Here is a 21,122-nt window from a genome sequence, read left to right as displayed (position 1 = left end):
TTCCCGGACCAGGAGGAGGACGCGGGGGTGCCCTCGGTCAACCAATATGTGAGACGGTGTCGCAAGACCTGGAGCAAGGTCAGGAAGACCCTCATACAGACCTCCAGAACCAACCAGACTCAGGCCAACCGCCACAGAAGACCTGCACACACTTTCCGCCCTGGGCAGCGGGTTTGGCTGTCCACTAAGGACCTTCCGCTGCGGGTGGAGAACCGCAAGCTTGCTCCTCGCTACATTGGCCCCTTCAAGGTGGTGCGCAGGGTGAACCCTGTCTCCTACCGGCTCCAGTTGCCCCGGACTCTGAGGATTAACCCCACTTTCCATGTTTCCCTGTTGCGGCCTGTACTGACGTCTACGTATGCCCCTGCCCCTAGGAACCCCCCACCCCCCCGCATCTTCCAGGGGCAGACTGTGTTCACTGTGCATCGCCTGCTTGACTCCCGCCGGGTCCGCGGCGGGTTGCAATATCTGGTGGACTGGGAGGGCTATGGTCCTGAGGAGCGCTGCTGGGTTCCTGCTCGGGATGTCCTGGATAAAGAACTGTGTCGGGACTTCCATTCGGCCCATCCGGATCGCCCTGGGAACGTCAGGAGACGCTCCTGGGGGGGGGGTCCTGTTAGGACTTGGACTGTTTTGGCCTCTAGAGGCCGCTGTTATTTCCTTTTCGTGTCATATTTATTTTGGCCTCTAGAGGCCGCCACTGTTCCTGTGTTTTGTGGTTTTTTTTGTTAATTGCCTGTTAGTCCTAATTATCTTCACCTGTGTCCTTAATTAGTTTGTGTATTTATACCCCTGAGTTCAGTCCTCTTGTCACGGAGTCTTTGTGCTGTTATGTTTATCTCCAGTTTCCTTTGTACTGTGTTTTGTGGATCTTCTGAGCTTTTGCATTTTTGCCTTTTTCTTTTTGAATTATACTCTTTGTTTTTGTTTTTTTGTTTTGCCCTGGATTGTATATAGTGTACATAGTATAAATAAACCTTTTGTTACTTTTTCTACTTCCGCCTCACGCCTCTGCATTTGAGTCATTCCCCTGGTGGCCTAGTGGGGGTTTGCTGGATCATCACACCAACGAACCAGGTTCGAATCCCAGCAAAACCCTAACACATATATATATATATATATATATATATATATATATACACACACATACACATAAATTGGTTCAAATAACCAAACAGTCTTGAGGTATAGCAGGTAAACATGAAACAAGCAGTATAAACAAACTAGCAGCTGTTAAGATGAGGTAGTGCGGAATAGTGCAAATGAGTGAGGTAAAGTGAGATGTGCGGTCCCTGAGTTCAGTGTGTTAATGAACGATGAGATGAATGTGTGTGTGTTGGGGGGGGGGAACTGTGAGGATGACATGTCAGATGCTTAAGGGGGGTGTGCGAGCAGAATCTGTGGCAGGGGGCAGAGGGGGGAGGAGGAGCAGAATAGGGAGGGAGTTAAGCCTCCTGACTGCCTGGTGAAAGAAACTGTTCTTGAGCCTGCTGGTTTTGGCCTGGAGACTCCACAGTCTTCTTCCCGACGGCAGCAGGCTGAAGAGGCTGTGAGATGGGTGGGTGGGGTCACCTGCAATCCTGATGGCTTTGTGGGTGAGGTGGGAGTTATAAATATCCATTAGAGAAGGGAGAGAGACACCAATGATCCTCTCAGCTGCCCTCACAATGCGCTGCAGAGACTTGCAGCAGGACACGGTGCAGGCACTGTACCACATGGTGATGCAGCTGGTCAGGATGTTCTCGATGGTGCCTCTGTAGAAAGTGTGCATGATGGGGGCCGGGGCTCTTGCTCTCCTCAATTTGCGGAGGAAGTACAGATGCTGTTGGGCTTTTTTGGCCAGTGATGCGGTGTTGCTGCTCCAGGACAGGTCTTCAGAGATGTGCACACCCAGAAACTTGGTGCTGCTCACCCTCTCCACTGCAGCACCGTCGACAGTTAGTGGAGCATGCTGGGTGTGCTCTCTCCTGAAGTCCACAACAATCTCCTTCGTCTTCTCCACGTTCAGACGGAGATTGTTGTCCGTGCACCACATGGCCAAGCGGCTCACCTCACTCCTGTAGATTGTCTCATTGCCATTGTTGATGAGACCCACCACAGTTGTGTCATCCGCAAACTTAATGAAGAGATTTGAGCTGGATGTTGGTGTGCAGTCGTGGGTCAGCAGAGTGAAGAGGAGGGGGCTTAGTACACATCCTTGGGGGGCCCCCGTGTTCAGTGTGATGGTGCTGGAGGAGTTGCTGCCGACTAGTACAGTCTGTGGTCTCCCCGTCAGGAAGTCCAGCAGCCAGTTGCACAGGGAGGTGTTGAGTCCCAGCTGGTCCAGTTTGTGAATGAGCTGCTGAGGAATGATTGTGTTGAATGCTGAGCTAAAGTCTATGAATAGCATTCTGACATATGAGTCTTTTGTCTCCAGGTGGGTGAGGGCTGAGTGGAGGGCAGTGGAGATGGCGTCATCAGTCAAACGGTTGGACTGATATGCAAACTGGAAAGGATCCAGGGCGGGGGGGAGGGCAGACTTGATATGCCTCATGACTAGCCGCTCGAAGCACTTCATGAGGATGGGAGTGAGTGCAAAAGGGCGGTAATCATTGAAGCAGGAGGGAGACGGCTTCTTCAGGACCAGGATGATTGTGGTGGTTTTGAGGCACGTGGGGACAATGGCCTGGCTCAATGAGATGTTGAAGATGTCTGTAAAGACATCTGTGAGCTCCTCGGCACAGTCTCTCAGGACACGACCAGGAATGTTATCAGGACCCGGGGCTTTTCGTGCATTTGTCGTCCTGAGAGCTCTCCTCACGCTGTCTGGGGACAGCGTCAACACCTGGTCGCCAGGAGGTGGTGGGGTCTTCTGTGCCGTGGTGCTGTTGTCTGCCTCAAAGCGAGCGAAGAAGTCGTTCAACTGATTCAGCAGAGACGTGGAGTTGTCACAGGTCTGTGGCGAGGGCTTGTAGTCTGTGATGGTCTGAATCCCCCGCCACAGGTTCCTGGTGTCTCTGCTGTCGTTGAAATGGTCAGCAATGTGCCTGGAATACTGTCTCTTGGCCACCCTGATGCCTTGTGACAGATTGGCCCTAGCTGTCCTCAGGCCCACCTCGTCCCCCGCTCTGAAGGCGGCGTTCCGAGCCCACAGGAGCCTATAGACGTCCCCTGTCAGACATGGCTTCTGATTGGCCCGAATGGAGATGGTTCTGGTGACCGTAACATTGTCCATGCACTTCCTCATGTAGGCAGTGACGGTCTCCGTGTACTCCTGGAGATCTGTGGTGTTGTTGTAGGTGGCTGCCTGTCTGAACATGCTCCAGTCAGTGGTGGAAAAACAGTCCTGGAGTGCCTCTGAGGACCCCTCTGGCCACACGCGTATCTGTTTTGTAGCTGGTTTGGTGACTTTGCTGGCATTAGCATAACAGTGGAGTGATCTGAGGCCCCAAGGTGGGGGAGGAGTAGGGCTTTGTAGGCGTCTTTATGCATGGTGTAAACATTGTCCAGAGTATTGTTTCCACGTGTAGGAAAGTTGATATGTCCATAGAGTTTTGGAAACACGCTTTTGGGGTTTGCATTATTGAAATCCCCAGCCAGGATGAGGAAAGCATCTGGGTGGGCTGTCTGCTGCTCACTGATGTGCTGATAGAGTTCATTCAGTGCTTCACTCCTGTTGTTATTGGAGCCAGGAGGGATGTATAATGCTACCAGCAATATGGCTGTGAATTCTCTCGGCAGATAGAATGGCTGGCACTTAATAATCATAAACTCCACCAGAGGTGAGCAGTGTTTGCAGACCACAACAGCATCACGGCACCAGGCATCACTGATGTAAACACAGAGTCCTCCGCCGCGAGTCTTCCCCCCCCCCCTCGACTAGCACTCTGTCTGACCGGTAGCATGTTAGCCGGGCTAACTGAATGGCACAGTCCGGGACGCTGTCATTAAGCCATGTTTCCACAAACACAAGGACACAGCACTCATTCACAGACTTAAAAGATGAGCAGAGCAGGCGAACATAATCCAGCTTGTTGTCCAGCGAGCGTATATTGGCCAGAGTGATGGTAGGGATAGCCGGCTGGTGAGGGCTAGCCGCTAGCCTAGCTCGAATACCTCCGCGTTTGCCTCTCTTCTGCTTCCGCATGTTCCGCCTGTGCCGCTTCCACTGCGGGCTGGATGCAGGAGTGGGGGTCGGTGCTTGAGCAGGCCTCCGGAGCAAACCGTAGCCGCATAGCACTTCCGCGTCTGCTGGATTTATATCCGTGAATATAGTTCTGCGGATGTCGAGCAGAAACTCACAGGAGTATGTGCGCCTTGAGACTAATGGACGCGACAAAGACGAACAGATACACACTGTTTTAAAACACAAAAAACACGAAAATACCATTCTGTCGGGACAGAGAGGAGCCACTGCGTGTGTGCGCACCGCCATCTTGGAAGATGATAGACTGCACAAAAAATAAACGGGCAGCTGCCTGCTCTTGAGGACATGTACATGTCCCGCTGCCTGCAGAAAACACACTGCATCCTAAAGGACTCTCCCAACCTGCCCATCAGCTGTTTGAATGTCTGCCTTCAGGCAAATGTTACAGATCAATCAAAATGCACCGCATGATTCTAAAACAGTTCCCATCCCAAATCTATCACCACACTGAACTCTACTCTGAAGTTGCACAATAACATGCCAATCTACCCACATTTACCAAGTGCAATATCCTTCATAAGTGCTTAGTTTCACTTTCCTCAAGCATATGTTATGTGAATGTCTGCATTTGGAAATCTTTCGTGTTTGTAAATTGTGTCTATCTTTGTAAATTTGTAAACTCTTATGTCTGTACATCTTTCATGTTTGTAAATCTTGAATCTTTTATGTATACATCTGAGGACTGTTTTGTAAGGCAGTGCACTGAATTTTGTTTTGTATTTTAGACAATGACAAGAAAGCAATCTTGAATTTTGCTATATTTGGTATACCATGCCTGGTATCTCAACATTGTTCTTGGTCTGTGTTTTGGTTCTGTTCTTGTTTTGGTGATTTTTCTGGTTTTGATCCCTGAATGATTTTGACTTTGTGTCTTTGTCCCAAAAAACCTTGTGCATATGGATCCTTTCTCTCTGGCTCGAAGTTCCATATTACAGTCACCTGTACTCCATTAAAACTGCTGCATTACAGATGCTTAAAAGGCTAAAGCACACATAAAATAAGGCAGAAAGAAATCTGCTAACAGATTAGGATGCAACCCGAGCTGACCAAGGAGGGGCTAAATCAGTGACTAACATTCAAGTGGAAACAAAAAAGGACAAGGGAGTGGCATGCAAGTGAAAATGTGACACTTGTGAGCATAAAAGGTTAACGATATGAAGAAATTGTAAAAATGAAATGTTGTCCAGAGGAAAGTAAACATTGCAGATAAGCTCTCCTAAAAACTGTTAGCCATAAAAAAATGATAAGCATAATATACAAGAAACCTGATGAAACTTCAAAAATATTCTACCCTCTCAGAAGTTTTTGTTGTTGTTAACAAAGTTTATGGACTCAGAGCAGTGTAATCACTTCATTGGGTCAGCCACATGTTTTCAAGGCTGCATCTCTTGTTCCAAGATCATGCTCGCTTCCACTTCTGTGGAGATCCCCCAGCCTGACTCCATGGACAATGTCCCTGAGTGTTATCTGGACCTCAAGGAGGTTTTATGTAAGGGTAAAGCTTGCAGGTTACCACCTCATAGGCCTTACAACTGCGCGATCAACCGTCTACCAGGCACATCACCACTTAAAGGGCGCATCTACTGTATCCTCTCTCTCAGAAGGAGCAATCTACTATGGAGGAATACATTCAAGAGGCCCTCAAACAGGGATACATCAAAATATCCTGCTTCAGCAGGCTTCTTCTTTGTGGAGAAACGTGGTGGTGGCCTTCGTCCTTGCATTAGTCATGAAAGTGTTCCGGTTTTTCCCGGAATTCCGGATTTTTAGATTTTCATGAAAATTCCTCTGGATTTTTTCCACTAATGACGAAATACCTGGAAATCCGGATATTTGACAAAACTCTTGAAAATCTCCGGTTTTCCGAATGGAGAAATTTATTTTCAGATTTTTCGCGTTCCTAGACGCGGCGTGATATTTCGCATCGTCCTTGCATGGGCGCGGTCCTTAAATAGCCCAAACATAATTCATTGATTAAAGACAGGTGTTCTTTGTTAACGGCGTGCATGCCAGAGCTTGTTAGGCGCGCGCGCCCAAGGGCACGCCTTCAGGTGCACGTGCTAAGGCGCATAGGACTGACACCATTCTGCGCAAGCGCAACACAATCACACTAGAAAGCATGTTCAAGCTGCCAGTGTAGCTGCAGTCTTTTTAGTTACGAATTACGAGTATTTCCTCTTGTTTTAATAATTCACCATGTCAAAACAAGCAAAACTTTCCTCCTTCTTTTGAGGTGAAGAGAGGTAAGCAGTTTATGTATTTTTTTTCCCATCAAAGTTGCATTTTGTGGTTTCGAAGCTAAGTTTTAGTGCCGTTTCTAGAACACATCATCAAGAAAACGTGGAAGAAACAGCAATAATGGAAGAGCCGGTTTCTAAGCTGCCTAAAACTAGCAATGGTAATTATTTTTTGTTACATAATGTACTCAGGCTGCCAGTCAGTGTGTGACACACACACCCTGAAAAATCCTAGCTACACCCCTGATTTACATGAGAAATTTGGTATTCATTGAAGTTTAAATTTACAGACAATACGAACTAATGTAAACAATTGGCTTCAACTCACATAAATATGAATTGGAAATTTTTATTTCACTTTAGCTTATGCAAACGCACAACTCTACTAAAAGATTGATAAACGAGGCTCAGTGTCCCCAACATTGAAACCTGAAAACTTTAGAAACTCTAACAGACCTTTACTTTAACAGTACTGTTTTGGGATTTTGCTGAGTTTACCTTCAACTGTCTGTTTTTTTTTAAAGTAATTAACTGTGTAGCCAGGAAAATCACCGCATTTTCTAAATGCACTCCTGAAAGTTACTCATTAACTAGCAGAATTAAATTTGATATTTTTGACATGTTGATCATTAATGTACATGAAAGAAAAAGGCTTAAAAGTTATAGCTTGTTTAAGTGAAAATAAGTACTAAAATGCACTAGAATGCAGGGTTTTGCGTGTTGTTATTAAAATATTTTCGAGGGACGTTGCCCCACCCACCCCCATATCTTAGTTTGACTTTCAAAAGTTCAGTTTTTTTTTCTTTGCTCCACTTTCTTCTCTATTGCATCAACTACAGAGGGTTGAGTCAAGTGTCAGTCAAATACCCTTATCCACTTCCTCTGGTCCCAGCAGCCTTAGAACAACTCAAGTCAGCTAAGATCTTCTCCAAGCTTGACTTGCGCAGCGTGTACAACCGCATCCGAATAAAGAAAGGTGACGAGTAAGACAGCATTTAGTACGACCTCCAGCAATTTTGAGTAGTAGGTAATGCCATATGGCTTCTCTTCGGCACCTAGCATGTTCCAGTGTCTCATTAATGATGCGTTACGGGACATGCTAGGCAGATAATGTCATTGCCTACATCGACGACATCTTAATATATTCCCCGGATGAAGAGAGTCACATCAAACACATTAGGACAGTCCTCAGATGTCTACTCCATAACCACCTCTATGTCAAAGCAGAGAAGTGTGAGTTCCATCAGCACTATATATCATTCCTGGGCTACATCATCAGCTCCTGAAGGTGTTAGCATGGATGCATTCAAGGTCTCTGTGGTCACGTTTTGGCCCACTCCCATGTCAGTTAAGGAACTACAACATATTTCCTAGGTTTCGCCAGCTTCTACCACCAGGCTACACAACCAGACATAGAAGAGAAATGGGTGAAGAACTTATCTGACAGGGTACTCATCCAACCAGAGAAAGATGTTTTATCCAAGGGACTTAACTTTGCAGTCTCACCAGAGTGGATACCAGTGGTAGACCTCATCACAGCCACAGAGTCAGCCATCAGAAACAACAATCTGACCAACACAGAGGCAGAACAACTTAGACTGAAGATATCAGCTGCTCTGTCCAGACAGAGCACCCCCCTCCAACCTCACCAGCCAAGAAAGGAAGGCTCTTACATTGCTTCAAAGAGACCGGAACATCACCATCCTTCCTGCTGACAAAGGGAGATGCACAGTGGTGCTAAACACAGCGGACTACCACTCCAGGATGATCAGTTTTCTCAGCGACACAACCACCTATGAAACCTTGAGGCGGGACCCCACCAGTTGCTACAAAAAGAAAGTTGTTAGCTGCCTGCAACAACTAGAAAAGGACCAAGCCATCAACCGATCTCTATACTACAGATTGTACCCTGGGGAAGCCGTTCCTCTCATATACGGACTCCCCAAGATTCACAAGGAAGGAGCTCCACTCAGACCTATCATCAGCAGTATAAACTCTGTCACCTACAGCATTGCCAAACACGTAGCCACCATCCTGGCTCCTCTTGTTGGGAATATGCCACATCATGTCAAAAACTCCCAAGATTTTGCTACTAAAGGTGCAGACCTCAAACTAGACTCAGATGAAACCATGGTTTCCTATGATGTCACTTCTCTTTTCACCTGCATTCCCACCACAGAAGCAGTCGAATCTGTTAGAAAATGACTCCTTCAAGACAGCCCCTTACTTGATAGAACGAACCTCACCACGGACCAGATTTGCACCCTGCTTGACCTTTGCCTGACTACCACTTATTTCCAGTTTAATGAAAGTTCTACAGACAGAAGCATGGATGTGCCTTGGGCTCACCGGTGTCCCCTATTGTGGCCAATCTATACATGGAGGAAGTGAAACATAAAGCTTTGACCACTTTTTCAGGAGTTGCTCTCAGCCACTGGTTCAGATATGTAGATGACACCTGGGTTAAAATCAAAACCCATGAGGTGGAAGCCTTCTCTAAGCACATCAATGCAGTGGATATCAACATCAGTTTCACTCGGGAGGACGTCAGTGGGAATAATCTAGCCTTCTTGGATTGTGATGCACACATTAGACAAGATGGAAGCCTTAGCATTGAGGTCTACCGGAAACCCCCATACACAGACCAGTACCTACTCTTTGACTGTCACCACCCACTGGAACACAAATTGGGGGTCATTAGGACCTTGCAACACAGGGCTCAGAACATTCCTACAATGGTAGAGGGAAACAAGAAGGAGCAGAATCACATCAAGAAAGCACTTCAGAAGTGTGGGCATCCCAACTGGTCTTTCTTCAAGAGCAGAAAAAGGAACATAACGGACAAGGAGGATAACAGGAACAAACACAAGAACATTGTCATTCCCTACATTTCTGGTCTATCTGAGAAACTCAGGAGGATCTTCTACAAACACAATATTCCGGTACATTTCAGACCCAGTAACACCCTGAAGCAGAAACTGGTCCACCCTAAGGACAGAATAGCCAGACACAAACAGGACAACGTAGTGTATGCAATTCAGTGCAGTGAGGAATGCACAGACTCATATATTGGGGAAACAAAACAACCACTTCACAGGCACATGGCTCAACACAGGGGAGCCAGTTCCTCAGGCCAGGACTCTGCTGTCTATCTTCATCTTAACAACAAAGGACACTCATTTCAGGATTGCAATGTATGCATTTTAGCCAGAAAGGATCGTTGGTATGAGCGAGGAGTTAAAGAAGCCATTTTTGTCAACCTGGAATGGCCATCACTGAACAGAGGTGTCTAAGGCTACATCCACACGACAACGGCAATGAGATGTTATTTAAAAATATATCGCGTCCAAATGGGCAACGATCAGTAAAATATCAGGTCCATATGGCAACGCAGCGCTTGCTGAAAACGATGCAATACACATGCCACACCTCTAGGGGCGCTGTAAGACGGTCCCTTCAGAGACACCAGAACAATAGAAGAAGTAAGGACACATGCGCATAAACTATTATGCACGAGACTTCATATTAGCCACAAAGTCAGGAAAATCTGTTCGTAAAATTACATTATAATGACCAAATACAATGAAAAGTATTTTTCCAGTCTCACCTGTGAAAGGTAATCCCATGTGATCTCATTTGGACGGCAAACCTGTTGGTACAGTTAAACGCAGCTAATCTTTATTCTCCGCTTTGACCTATCCAATATGGCGGCGAGGATGACGTATGATTCTACGCGGAAGGCGGCGTCTTTAATGGTCCGGAATAAATTGAATGCTACACGTTGATGGATTAATTTGTTGTTTCTCACCTGTGAAAGGTAATCCCATGTGATCTCGTTTGGACGGTAAACCTGTTGGTACAGTTAAACGCAGCACATGAATCTTTATTCTCCGCTTTGACCTATCCAATATGGCGGCGAGGATGACGTATGATTCTACGCGGAAGGCGGCATCTTTAATGGTCCAGAATAAATTGAATGCTACATGTTGATGGATTAATTTGCTCTTCTACACCCTTTTTGAGGAATGTATTGTAGGACTTAAACCAACATCTGAAGAGGTGAGATCGCTCCTTTTTTTCCCTATTTTTGCTGGCGGGATTGACTCTGCCCTAAGGGCAGAGTCTCTCTCTCTCTCTCTCTCACTTGCACCATTACACAATAAATATTCACAGTGAAAATATTTTGTAAGCGCGTTTCATGAACCAAGTTATAGGATTTGTTGACAACTCGCATCGAGTTCGTTACACTTCTATCCGGCGTGAAGCACTCACAGTCATGTGGTTGTGACGTCATCGTAAACAAATCCGTTCTACTCATCCAGACGACTTCACAATGGCAACGTTGCCAGATCTTTCCACTCTGGAACCCGTTCTCAAAAAGATTGCGTTTGGGGCACCCAAAACGCCGGTGCCGTGTGGACGCCAGGCCTAAATGATAAGCAATTGTATCGGAGTCACCTGAATCTGTTGCCGTGTGGACAAGGGCCTAAGATGAGGTCTAAGACATCATTTATCTGCCACCTACAATGCAGTCCTTGGCACACTTCCCAGACAACTGAATGCACACCAAAACCCAGCTGTTTCCAGTGACTCACAGGAGGACAGAGAGAACCAGCAATCCATTAATCACCCTAACAACTCTCGAGGCCATTCACACCCAGCCCCCAGTGACCCACACCGACAGGATGGCTCAACGACACCTTAGGATTGCTTTTCATCCATGAGAGGATAAATACCTGATACTCCCTATTAGTCAGACAGAACTGAAGAAGCCTTTCGGATGAGAGGTGAAACATCTTCAAGAATCTTCAAGCAAGTCCAGTTGCTCTCTTTTACCACCCACAGTTTACTATGACCTGACTTTACTATGACCTGACTATGACTGAGAATCTTCACAGACAAATTTCTACCACCGTTTTATTCGGGGTTTCAGCTCCATTGCCATCCCACTAACATCACTACTTAAGAAGGGGCCCAAGCGTCTTCACTGGAATCCCATGGTGGAAGAAGCTCTCGGTTGCCTCAAGCAAGCCTTCACCTCAGTTCCCATCTTGCAGCATCCAGATCCAACCAAACCCTTTGTTTTAGAGGTTGATGCGGCTGACATGGGAGTTGGAGCTGTGCTATTGCAACGTTTTGGAGAAAAACAGAAACTCCATCCAGTAGCATTCTTTTCCAGGAAACCCTCCTTAGTGGAAAGAAATTACAATGTGGGAAACCAGGAACTACTTGCCATAAAACTGGCCCTTGAGGAGTGGCAACACTGGCTGGAGGGAGCCATGCATCCGTTTGTTATTCTCACCGACCACAAAAACTTTCAATATCTCAGAAAGGCTAAGCAACTAAGTCCTTGCCAAGCCAGGTGGTCCCTCTTCTTCACCAGGTTCAATTTTACCATCTCATTTCGTCCTGGCTCCAAGAATACTAAGGCTGACGCCCTATCACAAAACTTTGTTCCCACATTCCAAGACCCCAGTACCCATCCCATACTTCCTCCTCAGTGCTTCATCCAATCAATTACCTGGGACATAGTTAAAGAAATCAGAGACTCTCAACCCCAAATGCTTCCCAATGATCTTCTGCCCGGTCTCCTATATGTACCCAAGCATCTTGGGAGCAAACTGATTATGTGGGCTCACACCTCACCAGCCACTGGACATCCTGGCAGCTGATGCACCCATCAGATGATCAGGAATAAGTACTGGTGGGAAAACATGCTCACAGAAATCAACCAGTTCATCTTCTCATGTTCCACCTGCGCCCAAGCCAGAGTTCCCAGAACACCTCCAGCTGGCAAACTTTGTCCCCTCCCAGTTCCTCAGAGACCCTGGTCCCACATTGCCATCGATTTCATCACCGACCTCCCCCTTCACTAGGTAACACAACCATCATGGTAACCATCGACCATTTCTCCAAAGCCCTCAGACTCATTCCGTTACCTGGCATCCCCACAGCATCCCAAACTGCAGAACTGTTCCAGCAAGTGTTCCATTATTATGGTCGGTCCCGGAAGACATTGTCAGCAACAGGGGCACACAGTTCACTTCACGCTTCTGGAAGAACTTCATGGAGAGATTAGGAGTGTTGGTGAGACCCATATCTGGACACTATCCTCAGTCCAATGGCCAAGTCAAAAGGGCAAATCAGGAGATCAGCTGTTTCTTAAGAACATTATGTATGTGTAACCGGGGGACTGGGCATGCTTCCTTCCATGGGCTGAGTATGCACAGAACTTCCTCAAGCACTCGGCAACCCAGTTAACACAATTTCAGTGCATACTTGGCTACCAGCCACCCCTGTTCCCTTGGGACGACTCGCCCAACCAGGTTCAAGCTGTAGAGGACTGGGTCACACGCAGCCAAACAGTTTGGGAAGAAATACACCAACGGATTGAAACGGTCAATGCCAAGTACAAAGAGTACGCGGACAAACAGAGCAGAAACGCCCATGTACAACCCAGGGGACAGAGTATGGATTTCAACCAAAAATCTCTGAGAATCCAATTCCTGCAGGAAATTACAACCAAGATATATCAGGCCATTCAGTCACAGAACACATCAACAAACTGTCATATCTGCTAGAGTTCCCCCCTCACAGCAGACTATCACTCACGTTTACCCTTTAGAATTTTCTATATTTCTGCATAAATATGACCTAAAACATCAGATTTTCACACAAGCCCTAAAAGTAGATAAAGGGAACCCAGTTAAACAAATGAGACAAAAAATATTATACCTGGTAATTTATTTATTGAGGGAAATGATCCAAAATTACATATCTGTGAGTGGCAAAAGTATGTGAGCCTGTGCTTTCAGTATCTGGTGTGACCCCCTTGTGCAGCAATAACTGCAACTAAATGTTTCCAGTAACTATTGATTAGTCCTGCACACTGGCTTGGAGGAATTTTAGCCCATTCCTCCATACAGAGCAGCTTGAACTCTCGGATGTTGGTGGGTTTCCTCACATGAACTGCTTGCTTCAGGTCCTTCCACAACATTTTGATTGGATTAAGGTCAGGATTTTGACTTGGCCATTCCAAAACATTAACTTTATTCTTCTTTAACCATTCTTTGATAGAATGACTTGTGTGCTTAGGGTCGTTGTCTTGCTGCATGACCCACCTTCTCTTGAGACTCAGTTCATGGACAGATGTCCTGACATTTTCCTTTAGAATTCGGTGGTATAATTCAGAATTCATTGTTCCATCAATGATGGCAAGCCGTCCTGGCCTAGATGCAGCAAAACAGGCCCAAACCATGATACTACCACCACCATGTTTCACAGATGGGATAAGGTTCTTATGCTGGAATGCAGTGTTTTCCTTTCTCCAAACATAATGTTTCTCATTTAAACCAAAAAGTTCTGTTTTGGTCTCATCTGTCCACAAAACATTTTTCCAATAGCCTTTTGGCTTGTCCACGTGATCTTTAAGGCCCGGTCCCACTGGCCGATGGACACAAAACGTATGCAAAAAGGACACAGCGGACGAGCAAAATTTCGGGGGTGGCTCTATCCGTTTTCATCCGCTCCAGAAATGGACAAAATTTGCAAAAATTTGCGAAAACAGAACGGAAAAGAACGGACGTGGGTAGTATATAGCGGGGATGTTAAACGCATGTTCATAGGAAGCCTAGCGGATGAAAGTGGATGGAAGTGGATGACAGCTCCGAAGGGGTTACCGGTGATAACTGAGAAGCGGACGCATAGCAGAAAGAGCGGATGCATAGCGGAAGAAGGGGATGCATCACGTACGCCTAACGGAAACAAAGGGGATGTTGCGCGGATGTATATCGGATGCAGACCGATTGTCCGCTAGGTGTCCTTATACATACTCTAGACATACTCCAGACATCCTAAATATACGAGATAAATCCCAGATATAAACGCTTTGTCCGTTTTGAATACTTTATATACGAGATGCATACGCTTACATCCTTTCTATTTCCGTGCTACTAACGATGAATAGACGTTTCATGTACCTTATCTTTCCTCCCTCTTTCCATTTTCAGCTGCAGCGGATGTGAGTTGCGAGGATGCCCAGAGGATGCAGAGAGGATACAGCAGACATTTAACGGATGATGATGGACATAGAACGTTTGTTGCTCGTATATGTCGCGGATTTACATCGTACACGGCGGAAAGTTCATCCGTTCTAAAAGTTTTGTGCAGCTCAAAACTTTTTGCGCGGATGAAATCACAGTGGACGGATGCTCGATGGATAGAGCGTATGAAGCATGTATGCAATGAGTACACAACAGATGCATAGCGTTTTCCAACGGATGGCAAATTTTTTTTACGTTTTACATCCTCTTTGCATCCGTAAGTGCAGTGGGACCGGGCCTTTAGCAAACTGCAGATGAGCAGCAGTGTTCTTTTTGGAGAGCAGTGGCTTTCTCCTTGCAACCCTGCCATGCACACCATTGTTGTTCAGTGTTCTCCTGATGGTGGACTTATGAACATTAACAGCCAATGTGAGAGAGGCCTTCAGTTGCTTAGACATTACCCTGGGGTCCTTTGTGACCTCACTGACTATTACACGTCTTGGTCTTGGAGTCATCTTTGTTGGTCGACCACTCGTGGGGAGGATAACAATGGTCTTGAATTTCCTCCATTTCTACAGAACCTGACTGTGGATTGATGGAGTCCAAACTCTTTAGAGATGGTTTTGTAACTTTTTCCAGCCTGATGAGCATCAACAATGCTTTTTCTGAGGTCCTCAGAAATCTCCTTTGTTTGTGCCATGATACACTTCCACAAATGTGTTGTGAAGATCAGACTTTGATCAATCCCTGTTCTTTAAATAAAACAGGGTGCCCACTCACACCTGATTGTCATCCCATTGATTGAAAACACCTGACTCTATTTTCACCTTCAAATTAACCGCTAATTCTAGAAGTTCATATACTTTTGCCACTCACAGATATGTAATATTGGATCATTTTCCTCAGTGACAAAGTATAATATTTTTGTCTCATTTTTTTTAACTGGGTTCTCTTTATCTACTTTTAGGACTTGTGTGAAAATCTGATGTTGTTTTAGGTCATATTTATGCAGAAATATAGAAAATTCTAAAGGGTTCCCAAACTTTCAAGCACTGCTGTATTTGATTCCTTAAAATAAAATTAAAACTGCTTATGCACTTGTAAACCTAACTAAAAATATAGCTGCAAGCGGTAATGAAGGGCCCTCGCACCTCTGATGCGATCACCAGATTATCACAACATGACAAAAATGTTTCTTTGGGCATGTGGGTATCATCATAACCAATAGCCTGTAATGTTTAAGCTGTATTAAGGCAATGCATGGAGAATTTATGAGGCATTTCCTGTATGCCTAGTGAGACATGTATACATTCATCGTGTTGCGATGTCAACACCTTGCAAGATGTCAAAAATCCCTTTGCAGTTTTACATCAGCACATCTTGATATTATGTATACCAAATCTGACATGAATCTGATGAACCACCTTGGAAAAATTATTTGAAAATGTAGTGCATGTCAAACACACAAAATCTAAAACAAGTCACTTCTTGTTGGGCATGACTAAAGTAATGTGCAACACCCAACTCAAAAAAAGTTGTGACTGTAGGGAAAATGCAAATAAAAAAAGAAAGCAGTTTACTTTGATTTGTATTTCATTGCAGACAGTATGAACTCAAGATATTTCATATTTTGTCTAGTCAACTTCATTTCATTTGTTAATATACATCCATTCCTCCATTTCAGGCCTGCAATACATTCCAAAGAAAGTTGGGATGGGGCAATTTAGGGCTGCTAATGAGGAAAACGATTAAACAACAATGTGATTTGAAACTGGTGATGTCAACAGGTGACTGTAGTAATTCCTGATATGGGTGGAGCACAGAAGCAGAGAGTTAATGTTCCACAAACCACTTTATTTTAGCTTTTCAGCTTTCTTTCCTTCTTCCTTTCTCACACACACACTCACTCACTCACTCACTCACTCACACATGCATTGTGGTCGGGGAGAGAGCTCCCTTTCTCTGCTCTCTCTCTCTCCTTTTATGCTCCATCCCTGTAACAAACACACACACAACTGACAGCAGGTGGAATGACTTAGCCACTTACCTTCCCCGACCCCGCCCTCCATTCACAGACTGCTGCTTGGCCACGCCCCCGCTGCCACAATGACTATAATCATGATTTGGTACAAAATCAGTATCCAGGAAAGGCCTAGTCTTTGAGGAGGAAAGATGAGCTGAGGATCTCGTTTGTCATCAAATGCATAAGAAAATTATTAACATGTTTAAAAACAATGTTCCTCAAAACCAGGAAGGGATTTGGATATTTAATTCCATTACAGTGGTGCATAACATCATTAAACAGTTCAAGGAATTTTGGTGCGTAAAGCGTAAGGTTGCAAGCCTAAACTGAACATCTGTGATCTCTGATATCTCAGACAGCACTGCATCAAGAACCGTCATTCATCTATAGCTGATATAACCACATGGGCTCGGGATTACTTTGGCAAACCTTTATTAAGCATTACAATACAGAGTTACATCCACAAATACCATTCAAAACTTTTACTGTACAAAAAGAAAACCTTATATTCACTGTGTCCAGAAGCGCCATCAACTTCTCTGGGCTCTGAGGCATCTGGGATGGACCATCACACAATGGGAACATGTATTGTGGTCAGACAAATCAGTATTCTAGGTTATTTTGTTTTATTTTTTTATCGTTATTTTTTTGGGAAGAAATGGACACCAGGTGCTTCAGAAGAAAGAGGAAAAGGACCACAAATTTCATCAGAATTCTGTAGAACTGAAATACTGCCACTGTATTTTAGTAGCTGCTACAAATCAGGCCATGAGAAGGTTATTCTGTATGTTCATTAGCCAGAGATGTACTCAATCTGCATATGGCATGAAAATATGAAGACCTTTTTGTCATAAGTTTTTCAGTGAAATCTGTGGTCTGGAAAATTATTTTTTGCTTGCTCTGTTTGTCCGAGGTCAAATAGAACTCCCTATCTTTTCTGTCTCTCTCTGTGGCATTATCACCATTGACTTCTCTGGGCTTGGGGGCATTTGGGATGGACCATCACACAGTAGAAACGTACTGTTTGTCAGACAAATCCGTATTCCAGGTCTTTTTTTGTAAGAAATGGATGCTGTGTGCTCTGGACCAAAGACAAAAAGGACTATCCAAATTGTTACCATCAACAAGTTCAAATGTCAGGGTGTCATGGTATGGGGTTCTGTCACTGCCCTCGGCAAAGCTAACTTACACTTCTGTGATGGTAGAATTAATGGAGAAAAGTACATTGAGATTTTGGAGCAATATTTTCTGCCTTCGAGCCGACATCTTTCCAAAACCACATTCTGTACATGTTACAAAGGCATGGCTCTGGAAGAAGAGGGTGCCTATCCCCTCTGTCCCCAATAGAGAATTTGTGGTGAATTTTGGAATGACAAATATGACAATGACAACCCTGTACTGTTGCATACCTTAAGATCTGTTTGTAGAAAGAATGGGACAAAACACCTGAAATGCTTCATCACTTGGTGTCTTCAGTTCCTAAACATTTTTTAAGTGTTTGAGAAGGAATTGACACAGTTTAAAGTGGTAAATGCTTTATTTTCCCAACTTTTTTTAAAATTTGTTACAAGAATCAAAATTGATGCATTAATTTACAAAAGGGGAAAAAAAACACAATAAAATTGATGAGGTCAAACATCAAATAATGTGCTGTTGTTTTGAGTGCAATACAGGTCAAAGATTATTTACAAATTATTTTCAGTTTTAAATTCAATTTTACATACCATTCCAACTTTTCCTAATTTGGGGTTGTACAAGGCAATAAAATGAATTAACATTTCTCATAAATGCACACAAACTCAAAAATGTTTGTTAGTCTTTTCCATACACTGCAGTAAAACTGCTATACTGTGTGCTGCTCATCTCTTACTGCACACTGTAAACCTACTCAGCAAAGTGGTTCTGTATTCATTTGCATGCAGAATAGTGCAACTCTTTCATACAGACTCTGAACAATCACACAGTCGATGAAAAGATGATCTCTTCCTCTGTCTTTCCTTCAGTGGTCGTAATGGAAAGATGCGGGTACTCTCGATCAAGATGGGAATAGTTAGCCTATGCAACGCAGATGTCAAGGAGAAATACAGATGTGAGTAGGACTCTCCCACCCTCTCAGGCAAAGTTTATCCCTTGAAACATACGGTAGAGAAGTCTGATCTCAGTATCTAGTGAAAATGTTTTCTTACTAGCAAATGTGAGTTTTATGTCATTAAAAGCATCCTTCCTCATGGTAACATGGAATTTTTTTTCAATTCTGAAAGAAAATGGAGGGAACAGTTCAAGAACAGTTTATTTCTTAGTCTCCGTAAAACACAAAGGCTGCTTTTTGCCAGGTGCCACATTTACAGTTTTTTTTTTGCACTTATAACTATATACAGAAAACAGATAACGAGAGGCCAGTTTTACGATTTAAAGCAATTTTTTATTTAATATGACCTGGTAAATAAGCACATGGGACAATGCACATGAATTGCAAGCCATTTAGAGAATCTGATAGTGAGACTTAGAGGGCAGGAATAGAATTTGGCTGAGCAGGTCAGTGGCAAACATGTTTAATGTCATATTTAAACATTTAGGTGTGTCCAAATCAGCTATTTGGTACTTTCTTTAAAAAAAAAAAAGCCAGATCAAGAACATGCACTAAGAGGTAGGCATATCTGTCTCAGTGACAACAATCAAGAGAAGACTTCACCAGAGTAAATATAGAGATGAAACCATCAAAAATGAGGCAGTATTAGGGTTTGCCAAATCATAAATATCCTACGGACAGCTGAGACAAAGATCAACTTATACCAGAATGATAAGAGTATGAAGAAGGGAAAGAACTGCTCATGTTCTCAATTGACAACCATACACGCTCACATGATGTGGGCATGTATGGCTGCCACTTGAACTGCTTCTCTTTGTATTTATTGCTGTGACTGCTAACAAAAGCAGCAGGATGAATCCTGAAGTGTATAGGGCTATATGATCTGCTCAGATTCAGCCAAATGCTTCACAATGCATTGGATGATGCTTCACCGTGGAGAAGGACAATGATCTGATGCATATGTCAAAAGCAAGCCAAGACTTTGTAAGGCAAAGGAGTGGAATGTTCTGCAATGGCCAAGTCAGTCACCTGATCTGAATCCAGTTCAGCATGTATTTCACTTTCTGAAAGTAAAACTGAAATCCAAAAGCCCTACGAATGAGCAGGAACTGAAGACAGCTGCAGGAAGGGCCTGGCAGAGCATCACCAGAGAATAAATCCAACATGTGGTGATACCTATATGTTTCAGATTTCAGGCAGCCATTGACTGCAAAAGATTTGAAACCAAATATTAAAAATGACAGTTTATGATTGTTAGTTTGTCCAACAATAATAAAGGGGGGGGGGGGTTAAAATAAAAAGTGCTGTGATTCCTACACTGTTCCCACAATTTATATGTAAATATCCTACAATTTAAGCTGAAAGTCTGCAGTTTTAGTGCAGATTCAGTATTTTAATGCCCAAACAATTACACTACCCTCTGAAAGTATTTGAACAGCATGGCCAATTCTTTTGTTTTTGCGATATACTGAAGACATTTTGGTTTGCAATCAAAAGATGCATATGAGACAATGGATCAGAATTTTAGCTTTCTTTTTCTGATATTTACATCTAGATGCGTTAAACAACTTGGAATATGGCACAGTTTGTTTTAACCCACCAATTTTTCAAGTGATCAAAATATTGGAAAATGTGACAGACAGGTCTTTCTTGTTGCCCAGGTGTATCCTGTTAGATTTAAACAATTTTAATAATGTAAACAATAATAATTAATTAATAGCTGTGAATGTTTTGCTTATGAAGACTGCATTTATTACTGAAAACAATAAACCAATACGAAGACCAGAGAGCTGTCTATGGGGTAAAACGTCAAATTGATCAGAGCCATTGCACAAGTATTGGGTATAGCCAATACAACAATTTGAAATGTCCTGCAAAAGAAAGAAACCATGGGTGTATTAACAACCAGACACTGAACAGGTCAGAAAAGGAAAACATCATGTAGTTGATGACAGAAACATTGTGAGAGCTGTGAAGAAAAACATCAACAACCCACCACAGGGCAGGCGTGAAAGTATCACAATTCATCATTTGAAGACTTCAAGAGCAGAAATATAGAGGTCATACCACAAGATGCAAACCACTTGTCAGTAGTTAGAACTGGAAAGCCAGATTGGAATTTGCAGATAAATACAGAGATGAGTCACAAAAGTTCTGGCACCAAGATTAACCTCCACCAAAGTGATGAAAAGACCAAAGTGTGGAGAAAGGAATGATCTGCTCATAAGCAAAAACATACGTAGAAGTCTACAACATTGGTCAAGCACGGTGGAGGTAGCTTCATGGCTGTTTCTGGAGCAGGCTCACTAAGCTTTATTGATGATGTAACTCATGATGGCAACAGAATTAATTCAGAAGTCTAGAGAAACATTCATCGTCTGCTTGATTCAGTTAGTCAAGCAAGGGATATGCAATCAAATATTCAATGTTAGTTTGTTGTAGCGGGGGCATGATCAAGGGCCGGTTTGTGAATGGAGAGCAAAGCCGGGGAAGGTGAGTGGCAAAGTGGAAGCACCTGTTGTGAATTAATGTGCTGTCTGTATGT

The 21,122-nt window shown here is 43.9% G+C and overlaps 1 protein-coding gene across 1 annotated transcript in view; it reads left to right on the top strand.

Moving 5' to 3' along the window:
• The window catches only part of drp2 (dystrophin related protein 2), a 353,984-nt gene that overhangs the window by 210,299 nt on the left and 122,563 nt on the right, over positions 1-21,122 (top strand). The window contains exon 11 of the mRNA XM_060926712.1: positions 18,492-18,577. Within this exon, the coding sequence (XP_060782695.1) occupies positions 18,492-18,577 (86 nt within the window). The remainder of the gene's footprint in view (positions 1-18,491; positions 18,578-21,122) is intronic.

This window comes from Neoarius graeffei, chromosome 8 (assembly GCF_027579695.1).
Source record: "Neoarius graeffei isolate fNeoGra1 chromosome 8, fNeoGra1.pri, whole genome shotgun sequence".
NCBI lineage: Eukaryota > Metazoa > Chordata > Actinopteri > Siluriformes > Ariidae > Neoarius > Neoarius graeffei.
This window is presented reverse-complemented; position numbering and strand designations above follow the sequence as displayed.